Raw genomic sequence first — 15,517 nt, 5'->3', positions numbered from 1 at the left:
TAATTTGAGGAGGGAGAGAGTATGCTTTTGATAGGATAAAATCGAGACAAATTTGGAAGGAAGCTAAGGATTCTGAGATGGAGAAATGAGAAGGTAACATCAATCCATCAATCCAAGTTGGGTTTTGTGTGTGTGTGTGGTGGGGGGGTGTTACCTTTTCAAAAGCCTTATTTTTTTTAGAAAGCTGAAACTTTTAATTTGCAAATAAATTGTGTGACCAAATAAACTTCATGCTAGGTAGAAGGCTATTTTCTGCCTTTACTTTTTTTGTTTATTATTCTTCCTTAGAACATAGAAGGCCTGAGCTAGAAAAGGGCTTAGAACTCAAAATGCAGAATGACAATGCTGGAGGAGAACATAAAATCTAGAGAATATGTTATTAAAACTGGAGGGGATGTAAAAGGAAGGCTTCAACACATCACATCTTGCACCAAACAGACTGGAAGCTCAGACAACATGTATGTAGAGTCTATAGGACCAGAGTGTCTGAGAGGAGGAATGCTCTCAAACACCAAGGCCTGCCACAGAACCCAATGTATGCCCTGTCTTAGAGAAATCTTCTTTGAGGGCTTGATTCTGGAGATTAGGGGCAGGGAGGGAGATTTCAGAGTTAAAAATATGGAGACAAGTTATGTAAAATGTTGGGTTTCATCTTGAGATGAAACCACAGAACTATTGTGATGTAGGAATTCAACTGCATCCCTGAGAAGCATATCCCCAATTATTAATGAGTCAAAGCTCTGGCATGACCTTCTTGCCACCCCTGCACCACAACTCCCTAAGCTGTTGCAGTAGTGAATAAAGCACTGGACTTCGAGTCAGAAAAATCTGGGTTCAAATCCCACCTCAGACACTTCGGGGAGGTCACTTACCTTTTTTGCGTTTCACTTTCCTTATTTGTAAAGTGAGGAGGTTGGGCTCAGTGGCCTCTGAGGTCCCTGCTAGCTTTAAATACAAGAACAAGGATGTTCAAAATGGAACTCATCTTTGTGTATACACCCGTATTTTTTCCACATTTCTCCAGTGCATGTCAGCCTGTCAACCAGCACTCATTAAATGTTTACCATGTATCAGGCGCTGTGCTAAGCACTGGATATCATTCTCCTTCCAGTCAGTTAGGTTGTAACTTCAAAGCCATTCTTGAGTCTTCCCTCTCCCTCCCTGTCAAGTTTTCTGCATCTGTCTTCTCATACAGTGACAGCCTTAGCTCCAGCCCTTGTCACCTCTCACCTGGACTGCCATAATAACCTTTTAAATGATCTCCCTGCTCCAGTTTCTCCCCTTTCTAATCCACCCTTCACACAGCTGCCAAAATAATTTGCCTAAGGCACAGGTCTGCCCATGCCATTCCCCTGCTAGAAAATCTTCAGCGTCTCCACTTTGCCTCCAGAATGAAAGAGAGACTCCTCTGCCAGCCATCTGAGGTCCTCTGCAATAGGGGTTCATAACCTTCTGTCTTTCATGGACTCCCTTGGGCAGTCTGTGAAGCCTATAGACCTCTTCTCAGAACAATGTTTATAAGCAATGGAAGGAAAATGTTGAATTTCAGTTTGAGGTTAGTGAAAATCAAGATGAAATAATTTTTCCCTTATGGACCCCCATGAAATCTCTCCCCAGATTGCTTGGGTAGATGGGAGGGGTGTCTATGGAACAAAAGTTGAAAGCCCTTGCTGTACATTGTGGCATTGCCAGCCAGATTTCATACTACTCCCTTTCACAAACTCTCGTTCAGCTAAACTGGATTACTGGATGCTCCTTGAACTACACAGGGTATCAACCGTCCCTGGAATATACCCTTTCCTCATCTCACTTCTGAGATGCTGTCAAGGCTCAACCTTTCCTGGTGCTTCCAGTTATTAAGGCTCTCACCCTTCCTCAAATTGTATTCATGCATGCATATATGTGTATATATATATGCGTGCATATATTCACACACCATATGTGCACATATGGTGTGTCAATGTATAAATGTATATCTACATAATGTGTATCTGTATAAATATTTACACATGTATACATATATGTACTATATAAATATAAATGTATCATATGTGCACTATGCATTGTGTAGGTGTGCGTGCTTGTATATACTCACACATATATACATATAGTCACATATATGATTATGCGCACATGCATATATCACTATTTACATATAGTATGTTTATAAATATAAACATGCAATATACATATATGTATAAGTGTATGTACCTTATATAAATGCACAACATATAATGTATGTATCTATTTCTATACACAAGTAATATGTATTTCTATATACATGTATATAGACACTATATAAATGCACCATATATACATATGTGTGTGTGTTGTGCATTTCAGGCCCCAGGGACATATTTGTTTCTGTCTTTGTATCCCTAGCACTTAACATAATGCCTTTCATTTAATAGGTGTTAATAGATGCGTGTTGAATTGGTTTAAACATAGGTCATAGAATGTCAGAGACAGAGAGCCTTAGAACCTAATAATAATAGCTGATGTTTTATCTATTGCTTTAATCTTGGCAAAGTGCCTAATGTCTGTTACTGCACTTGAGCCTCATAGCAGACCTGTGAGAAGTTCAGTAGGTATTATTATCTCCCTTCTGCAGTTGAGGAAACTGAGGTACTGGGAGTTTAAGTAGGTTGTACAGGGTCACACAGCTGTGAGTAGTAGAGACAGAGTTGGAACCCAGTTCTTCCTAACTCCAAATCCAGCATTCTATCCATGATGTTGTGCTGATGTTCATAGAACATAGAATTGGAGGGGATCTTAGAACATATATAGAATGTTAGAGCTGGAAGGGAACGTAAGAGAGATAAAAATGAGATAACAAGATAGGATCTTAGAACAGGAAGGTTGGAGCAAGAAGGACACATGCCACACAGAACATTAGTGCCATAAGAACATAGAGCATCCCATCTGGAAGGGACCTTGAAAAGAATTGGTCTTAGAGCTCCATGACCTGAATTCGAGTCCCTCCTCCAACACTTACTAACCATTTGATTGTGGGCAAATATCTTCCCTTCTCTGAGCCTCAGTTTCCTCCTCTGTAAGAGAGACAATAATGTTTGCATTACTCATCTCACTCATCTCCCCACGTTGTAGGGATCAAATGAGATAAAGTAAACATAAAGGTCTTATGAAATATGTGCTATCGTTATTCTATTGGGATTGGTTTGAAGTATATCATTACATTATCTATCAAGAAAGAGTTGGTTAAATAAAATGATCTCGTTAAGAAATCTTATGGGCAAATTTAACCTACTTAAATGAACAAATTATTTTTAGGCACTCTAGATGGACCAATTTATAAGCAATTGATATGCTAATTATAAATTGGTCTCACCCATGAGAGGCAGTCTGATGTAGTGTATAGAGTGCTGACCTCAGAATTTGTAAGTCAGGCCTCTAAAACCTACTGCTGTATGACCTCCGGGCAGATTCTTTAGCTTTTCCAGTGCTCTAGGCAACTCTGCTGGTTGGCGTGCATTGGTACAAGGAGTTTCCTCATCACTGTATTAGTGAAATCACTGGTCTAGTTTCCATCTCTATCCTCATCCCCTAAAGCAAGGCTATTAACCTGTGGGGTGTGGGGGTCTGGGTGGGAGTGGGGGTGCAGGTGGCATGAACCCCTTTGGAAGTCTGGTGAAGTCTATGAACCCCTTATCAGAATAACTGTTTGTTGTCTACATTCACAATGGAAAGAAATACTAAATTTCAGTTAGAGGGTCCCCTGAAATATATCCACAGATTCATTGGAGCCCATGGACCCCAGATTAAGAATCCCTTTTCTTTCTAAGAGTGATTCCTTTTACTTCTTTGGGCTAAATCTTGGTTGGCCAAATTCTAATTACTTTAAGTACCTGAAAGCAATATAACCAATTTTTTCCTAATAATATTCTTTTCACACACACCAAGGTTATTTCCCATTGTATTTTCACTGATTCAGAGGTCAATTCCACATTTCTGAAAGAATAAAGTTAAATCTATATGTAAATACACATGTGTATACACAGATATTTGTATTTACATATATATGCATGCATGTATGTATTATGTGTGTATACACAAAATTTTCGATGCAAACACTCAAGCACTCAAATGGATTTGGGAATCTCATTGATTTGGACATTCCTTCATAATGAAGATCCAGACCCACATGTGGCTTACCCATCCTGTGGGACTCTTGTCCACGTCCTCTCATAAGATAACCACAGAACATCCACTCAATGTACTGGAGGCCTTCCTTGCTTCTTCATGACATCATGATGAGAAAACCAGGGGAGTACTACCTACCCTCTGTCCCCCTCATCAGATGACCCACCTGTCTTCTCTCCCTGTGCCACATTTCCCTGATATTTTTTATTAATAAGGAAATCCACCATCCTTGTTATTAGTTTAAGGCAGACTATTGATGTGAGGTGACTGCCCTTTCTCTAGTAATTCTCACTCGCTATTCAAGAGGGAACAGCTTCAGAGACACAGGCTCTGGCTTTTCTAGTCAGACTAGCCTGGGGCCAATTCTTATCAGTGAAGTCCACTACCCTTCCTGACCATCTTGGATCAGCATTAACCTTTCCTCACCTCCTGTCATTCAAAGACATAAATAGTCCTTCTTTTTCCAGGAACATGGAAGATAAACCACCATTCCCTTGGACTAATACCCAGAGGGTCTGACAACCAAACACATCATGGCTCCTTAGGAGATGTCCAATCCCTAATAAGGGTGATTCTTACTCTAATAGTAATGATTAATAACTCAGGTGTTTGTTGTGCTTTAAAATTTATAAAAACTTTTCCCTTTGAACAACTCTAATAAACAAGATTATATAAATATCCTTATATTAATCCCATTTTATATGTAGCAAAACTGAGGCTTGGAGGGTAAAGTAATTTGCTCATAATTAACAAAGCAAATAAGTATTAAACCCTAGAGCTTTGACTACAAATGAATTAGCAAAGTTTTGTGGTAAATGAAAACAATACTTCCATCCTATTCATTTTGACCCTTCCCACTTTTTAGCTAAGATAGGAGAGAGAATTCTACAAAGGAAAGAAGTCAAATCAACAAGCATTTATTAAATGCCTAATATGTACCAGGCTTTGAGCTAAGATCTAGGGAATACAAAAAAGGGGGGGGGGGGCAAAAAAGTCCCTGCTCTCAAGGAGTTCACAGTCCAATTTGGGAGACAACACGCAAACAATTATGTACAAACTAGATAGTACAGGATAAATTGGAGACACTGTCGGAGAAGGAGCACAAAATTAAGGAAAGAAGACTTATTGTAGAAGGTGGGACTTTAGCTGAGACTTGAAGGAGCCAGGAGGCAGAATCAGGAGAGTGAGAGCTCAGGGAACAGGAGACAGTCAGGAAGAGTGCCAAGAGTCAGGAAACAGAGTGTCTTCTGTGAAGCACAGCAAAGAGGCTAGTGTCACTAAGTTGTAGAGGATGTGGAGGGAATAATTAGAAGACTAGGAAGGTAGGAAGGGGGTCTGGTAATGGAGAGCTTTGAACACCAATCAGAGGAGTACTTATTTTATCCTGGAGGTGTAGAGTGGTTATTAAATAGGAGAGTAACATGGTCAGAACTTCACTTTAGGAAGACATTTGGCATCTGAGTGAAGGATGGACTGGAGTTGAGAAAGACTTGAGGCAGGGAAATCAACAGGACTATTGCAATATTCCTAGAAAGAGATGATGATTCCCTGAATAAGAGTAGTGGCAATATCAGGAGAGAAAAGGGGATATATATATATGAGAGATGTTACAGTGGTAGGAACAATAAGACTTGGAAACTGATTGGATATGGGTGTGAGAATGAGGAGTAAAGGATGACACCGAGGTTATGAACCTGGTTGACTAGGAGGTTAGTGGCAGCCTCGACAGTAAGAGAGAACTTAAGAGGGAAGGTTTAGGGGAAAAGATAATGAGTTCAGTTTTGGACAGGTTGAGTTTAAGATAGTTACGAGATAGCCAAGTCAAGACATCCAATAGACTGTTGGAAATGCAAAACTGGAGGTCAAGCGAGAGGTTAGAGTTGGATAAATAGATCTGAGAATCATTTGCATAAAAATGATAATTGGATCCATGGGAGCTGATGAGATCACTCAGTGAAAAAATAGACAGGGAGAAAAGAAAAGTTCTGAAAAAGGAGCCTTGGAGGACACCCACAGTTCATGTGCATAACCTGGATGAAAATATAGCTAAGGGGACTGAAAAGAAGTGGTTACATAGAGAGCAGAATCACAAGAGAACAGTGTCACAAAAACCTAGAGAAAAGTGAATATCAAGGAGGAGAGAATGATTGAATGTGACAAAGGCTGCCAAGAGGTCAGAAATGCTAAGGAATAAGAAAGTTTGGCGATTAAGATATCATTGGTAACTTTGGAGAGAACAGTTTCAGATGAATGATGAGGTTGAAAGCAAGACTGTAGACCATTTAGAAGAGACTCAAAGAAAAGGAAGTGCAGAGATCAGTTGTAGATGGACTTTTCAAGTTTAGCCACAAAGGAGAGGAGAGGTGAAGGATGGTAGCTTTTGGAGGTGGTCAGATCAAATGAAGCGTTTTTGTGGCTGGGAAGATGTGGGCATTCTTGTAGGCAGTAGGGAAGGAGCCAATAGACAAGGATAGATTGAAAATGAGTGAGAAGATGGAAAGAATAGAGGGAAAAATCTACTAGAGAAGATAGAATGAGATCATTTGTAAAAATCATTTGTTCATGTGGGGGGGTTAACCCTGGAAAGAAGAAAGGGAGTGGAGGAGAGGACAGTGGTAGAAGTGATGTGAGCTGAGGAGGAAGGGAGAAAAGGGGGCTCTTGGCTTATTTCCTCAATTTTTGCCTTAAATTTTTTCAGTAAAATGTGAGGCAAGGTTCTCAGCTGAGAGGGTGGAGGGAGGGGGAACCATAGCAGACTTGAAGAAGGATAAAAAGGTTGGGGAAAATTGATATGGTGAGTGGGATAGTGAATTGATTAGGGAGGTGTAAAAGGATTACCTTGCTGTTATGTGGTCTTAGTTGAGACTATTTAGCATAAATCAGTAGTGGACCCAAGTCAACATACTTTCATTATTTTCTCTATCTTCAATCAGCAGCACATGAGTAGGAGTAAAGACAGTGGATGGTGGGAGTAATCCGAGGCTGAAGCTTGGCAGGGCAAGATTGATGATAAATAAAGAGGCAAGGAACTGAAGAGGCCACTATAAAGTTTAACTGGCTCACCAAGAAGTTAAGATGGGAAAGGGAAGAGAACATAGGCTGTGATGGTCTGGGAAATAATTAAGAGATGGAGTATTGGAGATTATAGTGAAGATAAAGAACAGAGGGAAGAGGAAAAAGTGGAATCACAACTGATTCTGATCTGGTAAAGGAACTTCAAAGTTCATAAACATGGAAGTGAAAGACTTGTAGGTGATGGCAAGTACAAGGATGTGACTATTTCTGTGTGTCACTCAAGTGAGGTGAAGGAATAGCTTATCAGCAGTGAGTAAGTTGAAGAATTGGGAGAGTGAGGTGTTTGAGGGAATATCAATATGTATGGCAAAGGGTCCTAGTATTAGGACAGGAGTTGGGGAGGAGAGAGAGACCATGAGGCAGGCACTGAACTTATAAAAGGAAGAAGGAGAGTATCCCAGAGAGTGGTAGAAAGCAGCCAATAAAATCTTGATTGAGTGATAAATATGGATTGAACAAAGGAACCTCAGAGGAGGGGAGGTTACTGAGTGATGGCGGTAGAGACCCTACAAATGTCAATAGAAAGCAACAGGCACTCCAACTCCTCTACTACAATCTGTGAGTCAAGAATCTGAATGGAAGATCAGCCAGTGCTGAAAAGGGTGGCCAAGAAAGCCATGTCACTAGGAGGCAGCTAAGTGGGGGCAGATGGAACACTGGAGCTAGAGTCAGAAAGACTGGAAACTCATTAGCTGTGTGACTCTAGGCAAATCTCTTAGCCTCAGTCTGCCTCAGTTTCCTCTTTCTGTAAAATGGGAGCAATAATAACACCTATCTCCCAGAGTCATTGTAGGATAGAATGAGATTCTACTTATGATTCATACTTTTCAAACCTTAATGTGCTATATAAATGCTAGTTTTCATTTTTCTTATTCTATTTTTATTATTCTTCCTATTAATAATCAGGAGGGAGCCAAGTCTCAAGTGAGTATAATAAGATGAAAAGTGATAAAGGAAAAAAAAATCTTAAGATAAAAGCTAATTTAGTGAATGTTGAAAACTGAAAATAAATAAATTAAATATTAAAAAAAGATAAAAGCTAATTTGTTACCTATGGACCAGAAATTCCAGAGGGCCGAGGGGAAAAAATGGGTAGCTTTAGAGTGGGATGTTGAAGTGTTGAATTAAGGGGAATGGCAGGAAGGGGAAGGGAAGGCAGGACGTAGTTTCTGAATATCTTCAGAAAATCTAAATATCTTTATATCTTACAATGTGATTAATTTTGTGAATGTTCCATTTGTTGAAATTGGGACATTTTCTCTCATATGGAGGCCTACAGATTTGAGGGACCCTGTAGCTCGGTACCCACTCAAAACTATAGCTCATAAGCTCCCATGAAAATATTTCCATTTACAGCCAGCCAGAGGACACAGTCTCCCCTCCCCCCCAAAAAAGGTATTTCATCAAACAACATAACAAATAAAGTGATAGCCATGCACACTTGGGTTACACACTCCTACAACACCAGGAGAACATTCATGGAGGGCACCCACATGGGAAATAAGTAAATAAACAAATGTATACACACACATACATATATACAGACATATATACATATATATATATACACACACATACACATACATATATAGACAGTGTGTATTTATGTATGTGTGTGTGTGTATACACACACATATGGCCAGGGAATATTGTGAAGAGTTATATGTCAGGAACTTTTGTGACCAGGGCAATTCACACCTTAGGCGGTAGGATTTTTAGTGTCATATTGTATTGCCCTCAAAATGTTTTGTTGAGAATTGTATCTTTGTTGTCTGTAATGGATGAGTCTTCTTTACTGAAAATGCTAGGCACTTTATTGTCTCTACCAAGCCTCTCCTCTGGGCTCATGGTCACTAAGTTCCTCTCTACTATAATCTCTTGGGCTCACTGCTCATCACTCTTAAGGTGTGGTGACTAGAAAGTTTCTCCCTTAGCCTTTCACAACCTGAGCATTGTGGAAGTGTTTTGCATAATGATACGTGTGATCTATGTTGAATTGCTTGCCTTCCTAGGGAGGGTGTGTGGAAAGGGAAGAGGTGAGAGAATTTGGAACTCAAACTTTTAAAAGCAGATGCTTAAAAAATTAAAAAAAATTTTGCATGCAGCTGGGAAACAAGATATATAGGGAATGAGGCATAGAAATCTATTCTGCCATTCAAGAGAGTAAGGGGAAAGGGAATGGGGGGAGAGGGGAATGGGGTGAAAGAGGGGAGGGCTGCCTGGGGAACTAGGCAATCAGAATATATACCGTCTTAGAATGGGAGGGGAGCGTAGAAATGGGGAGAAAATTTGTAACTCAAAATCTTGTGGAAATCAATGTTAAAAACTAAAATATTAAATAAAATATATACAGGAAGAAGCAAAAAAAAATTAAAGAAAGTTTTTCCCTAACAAGGGGGCAAGAGTTACTAGGGATGGACAGATCAAGAGAGGATTTTTTGAGGATTGAGGTGCTCTTTTAGACCATAACCAAGCCTGTGAGCTAGGATACCTAACTAAAGAACACAAAACAAAAAGCCAGTCAGAGTACTTCTAAGCTAAGATTAAGTCTGTCATTTTGAATGCCTTTGTCTGGTGATCATTCAAAGTCTGAGACAACTATTTTGACTGCCTCAGAAAATTCCCCTTAACTCCTATTTAACTCCCTGTAAGTATCCTCTGCCCCCTCAAAAATTATGCTAGAGATTCTGTGAAAACAAAACAGAAAGAGTAAGGAGGTGTGTGTATTTGTGTGTGTGTGTGTGTGTGTGTGTGTGTGTGTGTGTGTAGGTAGGTAGTTCACTCCTAAGATATTCTTTGGAACACAAATGAAACTGAGCAGAAAACAGGTATAAAAGCTAGAGAAAGTGGCAAGACCATTTCCCTCCAACCTACTGACCTATTTAAATAGAATCACAGAAATTTATCGGGCACAGGGTCTAACCCATACTTTAAAGGAATCCCCAGTGTGATATACAAAACTGGTGGTCATTCAGCTTCCAAACTGAAGACTTCTGGCCTTTCTGTATATCAAATGAGATAATATTTGTTTAAAAAGCACTTAGCACAGTGCCTTGCATACTGTAGGCGTTATACAAATGCTTATTCCCTTCCCCTATATAGTGGGAAAACAGTAAGTGCTACACAAATGCTCTTTCCTTTCCTTTCCCCTATATCTGCTAGCATTTAGTATAGTCGCTGCCACGCAGTGGGTACTATATAAATACTTGCTCCCTTCCCTTATATCTGCTAGTACTTAGGGCAGTGGCTGGCACATAGTAGGCACTTAATATATGGTAGTCGACTGACTAACAGTAATAAAAACCCCTCTGTTGTACAGGGTGTTCCTAAAATCTGGACACATAGGCAAAAATGCATGTTTTCAAGAAATGAAATGAATGATGTTTTCAATAACATTTTATTTAATTGGAATATTAACAAATAACATCTTCAATATGATTTCCATCATTTGCGATGCAAAGGTTGATGCACTTTGCAAGATTCATGTGAACTCGAGGCAGTGACTCCACATTGCTGTCAATTTTAGCACATTTACTCTTTATGAGTTCAATCAAGTGTGTTGCATCTGCGATTTTCATTAAGTACACCTTCTCCTTTAGCATACGCCAGAAAAAGTCAAGGGGGCTAAGGTCTGTTAATATTCCAAATATTTCAAAATATGCATTTTTCCTATGTGTCCAGACTTTAGGGACACCCTGTATATTTGAAGGGGAAGAAAGCATATGTCCCATAAAGAAAGAACTCTTTCTGCTACTATACTCAATCAATCAACAAGCATTTATTAAGTACCTAGGATGTTCCAGGCACTATTGAAACAGTCTCTGCCCTTAAGAAGCTCCTATTCTGTCAGAGGAAACAGCATGTACAAATATAGGTCTGTTCAGACAAAATAAATACAAGGTAATTTGGAGGAGTGAAGGCATTAGCAGATGTGGGGATCAAGAAAGGTTTTGTGTGGAAAGTGGTTCTTGAGTTGGGCCTTGAAGGCAAACTAGAGATTCTAAGAGATGGAAGTGAAAGGAGAGTGCATGGGTGATGGGACATGGAGTGCTATGTGGGAAGCCAGGTTGGCTGGACCAGAGACAGCATGAAGGAAAGTGTTATATAAAACATTCCATTCCTGTTCCAAGGCTGGGAAAGGACAGGTCAGATAACTGGTGCTGGGGGAAGATTCCCAATGTTTGCTTATACAGTCACATGACTGCTTTCTGTAAATAGCAGATGATCCAAAAAGTGACTAACCAAGGGGAGAGAGATTACAAGTTCGATTGTGGTGCTCTGGGTTTTTCCCCTTGGGAGTCACAAACAGTGGCCAGTTTCCAAGGCCCTGCATGGTAGTATATAAATCCTTTATGAAGAGAGTTGGCCTTGCTTGATAATGACCCTCTTTTCTTTTTTCCTTTTCACAGTTCCTTATCAGCAGAACCCCTACAACCCTGGGGGAGGCACCAATGTTATCCAGTGCTATCGCTGCGGGGACACTTGCAAAGGGGAAGTGGTCCGTGTGCAGAATAACCATTTCCACATCAGGTGTTTCACCTGTCAAGGTAGGAGGCCCAGTTCCACTGCCCAAACTCCCAAGCATGGTGAGACCCCTGGAGAGGCCAAAGGAGCTGAAACAAACCCTGCCCCCTGTCACTTGAGGTCCTCCCCCTACATTTTCTCAATCCCACAAATGGGAATAATTGCTCACATTTGAGGTTTATAAAGTACTGTTATTTTCCCCATTATAACCCTATGAAACAGGTAGTATGTGTTTTATCATCCAGCTTTTACAGATAAGGAAACTGAGGCTTGTAGAAGTTGCTCAGCTCTCATAGCTAGTGAGTAGTGGAGCCAGGATTTGAACTTAGATCTCTTGTCTCAAGTCTAATGTTCTTTCCACTGCATTACAAAGCTTCATGCAGAGTCCTGTGCTGGGTGCTAGGGGAGATATAAAATGGAGGTAAGAAAGGGGTCTCTGTCCTTAGTCTCATGGTATTTTCTTTCAGAGGTCTATTTCCAAACGCAGAGGAAGATGAGAAAGAACTTCTGAGTGTGAGACGGCAGGACCTAGGCCCTAGAGAAACTGACCATCCTGAAAGCTCTGATTATCTAATTCACTTCAGTGCTCCAAGGTCCCATGATTCCATCAGTGTAGGTACTACTTTCATCAAGCAGATGACACTTTAGTAAGTAACTCTTTGAGAGTTAATGGGACCCTAAAAGTTTATCAATTAGTACTCAGCCTCAAATTCAGGACCCTCCCTTGTCCCAAACCATCTGATGACCTTTAATAACAAGACAATAGATTTAGAGGGAGGAGGGACCTCAGAGTCCATCTTGTCTAACGCCCTCATTTTATGGATGAGGAAACAGGATTCCATAAAACTTAAGTGACTTACCTAAAGCCACATAGATATTAAGTGTCAGAACTAGAATTTGCACCCAGGTCCTCTGACTCAAGAGCTGGTGTTCTTTCCATTATGCCAAATCCTGTTCTAAACCTTAGATGAAGATCCTTGGTCTGACAGATTATTTTCCTTGGGATTGGAAATGATGCCACCTCCATGAAGTCTTCCTGTACATCTCCTAGTCAATAACACTTTCTCCTCTCAGGCCTCACATAACATTTTTTTTGCCCCTCTCTAATGTGCTTATTTTATGCCTTTCTCTGTTTGTGTCTTACCCCTCTACCAAATTGTAAACTCCATTAGGAAATATACCTTATGTGTCTTATCTAAACTTTGCATCTTTGCCCAGGGCCTGGCACAGTTCTCTGTAAACCTTAGGCACTTAAGATATTTGTTCAATGTTGAATGAACAGGAGACTGTTAAGAAGAGCTGGGCATGTCAGAATGAGGGTCTTGAGGTTTTTCCTGTGACGCTATTTGGCTAAAACATTTCTGCCCTCTAATATTTTATTCATTCTATAGGCCAAAAGGACCATAGATTTAGAGCTGGAAGGCATAGAGGCCAACCATCTCATTTCACCAATGAGGAAATGGAGACCCAGAGAGTTAAGTGACTTGTCCAAGGTCACACAAGTGACAGCAAGTGACATGACTGGATTTTGAACCATGCTCCATGATTTAATTGATGTGTGTACTTTACTGTCTACACTGTAGTAACACATAGATGGAATTTACTAGTTGCTGTTGACAGAACAATCCATCACTAGTGGTCATCCCTCTAATAACAAATGTTTAGCCTGATCTGGGCTAGTCTTCAATCAACAGACACAGAATCCATCAACAGGCCCGGCCTCAAAGCTTTTCCAGATTGTTACAGCCTAGCCAAGCTTGTGCCCTTCTACATATCCTTTGAGAGCCCAGGAGCTCCTCCTCGTCACAGAGAAACAGTGGAAGAGAGTTATTTAACATCTGGAAAAAAAAGTATCACTTATGCTATTACACTGAATTGATAGCATCTGGTAGATCACAGCTTCTGGGCAAAAAAATATGAATATCTCTGAGAACACCTGTTTTCTGGGTAATTTTGATTTCCTTCTCTGACAATAACAATCTTAGGAGGTTAGAGATAAGCTAGAGCTATGCCCTGTGTTAATTTTACAAAGTGTTTTGATTCAGAGCAGATGGATTGTGGATTATCCATAATCTTTGTGGCTGATGTTAGGATTCATGGGATCATATCTGAAGGAGACTTTGGGGAGTTATCTGCCCAGGCTCCTACATGGTACAAGAGTTTCTTTTGCAGTATCCCCAAAGGGTGGTCAACACACTGGAACCAACTCATGAAACAAGCCATTTAATTTCCAGACAGTTCTAATTTTTAAATTCTTCCTTATATTGAGCTAAAATCTATCTCTGTCATCTCCAACTATCAAACGCAGACATCTATTCTCAGCCTGAGGTCTAGGTAGGCCTTCCTGGGGCCAGTTCTCAGCAGTGGCTCCTGCCCCTAGTTACCTGGCCAGCCTGGTCCAGACCTCCCAACTCCTTTGATTATATAGACCTACCAAGCAGGATCATGAAGTGCTCAGTCTAGGGCTGGAAGACCATCTAGTCCCACCTCCTTATTTTACAGATCAGGAAACTGAGGCCTAGAGAACTTAAATGACACATATCCAAGTTACACAGATAGTGATAGAGTCTGGATTTGAACTCAGGTACCATGCTCCTAGTTCAGTAGAAAAAGGCATCAGTCTTTCAATGGTACCATGCAACTTCCTCAGGAGTGATCACCATTTTCTTAGGAATACATGAAAAAAATACATTTCCCTTGGACCACTGTCTGAAATCAGTGATCCCTAGGGAAACACTGAGTCACAGAAAAGGGAAAGCTTGAGCCAATCACCTTGTTCTAGTTTTTCCATCTGGGGCCAGGCAGAACAAACCTAATTAAATGAATGGATTGAAATGGCATTTATTAACCATTTTCTATATGCCAATTACTGTGATAAGTACTGGGACATACAAATACAAAAAGTAAAGCAGTTGCTGATTTCCTAGAGCTTATGTTCTAATAGGAGAAGACACCTAGAAGAAGATGGTGGCTGGGGATGGTGGGTGGGTTAGGAGAGCCACAGGGATGATGAATAGAGTCATATGGAAATTGAGTGGCATGGCCCTTGTAGGAATGGTAATGTTGATTTGATTACTGCTCCATATGACATTCCTTCATGTATTTGAAGACATTGGTCATATCTCCCACTAAGTCATATCTTCTTCAAGTCAGCCATTCCATGTGGCAGAGCTTTGATGCTGGTCACTGTATTCTGAAGATGCAATAGCTGTGCAAATGTTCCTTCTAAGATCTGGTGCTCAGAATTAAGCACAAAGTTTTAAGAATTATATGAGTAGGGCAGAGGACACTAGCACTATCACCTCTCTTATTCTAAACTTTCCATTAAAGCAACCTAAGACATGACCAGCTTAAAAAAATAGCAACCCTATCACCTCATTGACGCTGCTAGCTGGTGGTCAACTAAGACCTGGGATCTTTTCACATGAATTACTATAAGTTCTGGTCTCCTCCCATCTAAGGTTGATGTCTCCCCCACCCCAACCCCATGCAGCCTTGACAGCCAGTAGATGTTTAGGGAATGCATATAAAATTTTGTTCAGGTTGGCCTTTGTTAACTATCTTAAAGAAGGTTAAACTATCACGGAAAAAATCTTACAAATTAAATTGAGTACAACAAACATTAATTTTCTGTTTTGCATGACCTTCGTTTGTGGTTCCTTCTCCATTTGTTTACACAGGCACCCTCTGTCTAAAGTCATTATTAACAGTAGTGATAACATAACTCACATTTCTATAGTACCTTGAGTTTTACAAA

General features: G+C 40.3%; 1 protein-coding gene across 2 annotated transcripts in view; it reads left to right on the top strand.

Moving 5' to 3' along the window:
* The window catches only part of ABLIM3 (actin binding LIM protein family member 3), a 173,943-nt gene that overhangs the window by 51,431 nt on the left and 106,995 nt on the right, over positions 1 to 15,517 (top strand). For both annotated transcript variants that reach the window (XM_036748987.1, XM_036748986.1), the window contains exon 2: positions 11,646 to 11,783. In XM_036748987.1, coding sequence (XP_036604882.1) covers positions 11,646 to 11,783 — 138 coding nt within the window. The remainder of the gene's footprint in view (positions 1 to 11,645; positions 11,784 to 15,517) is intronic.

The sequence above is a fragment of the Trichosurus vulpecula genome, chromosome 3 (assembly GCF_011100635.1).
Source record: "Trichosurus vulpecula isolate mTriVul1 chromosome 3, mTriVul1.pri, whole genome shotgun sequence".
Lineage (NCBI taxonomy): Eukaryota > Metazoa > Chordata > Mammalia > Diprotodontia > Phalangeridae > Trichosurus > Trichosurus vulpecula.
Note: the sequence above shows the minus strand (reverse complement) of the source record. Positions and strands in the feature narration are given on the sequence as shown.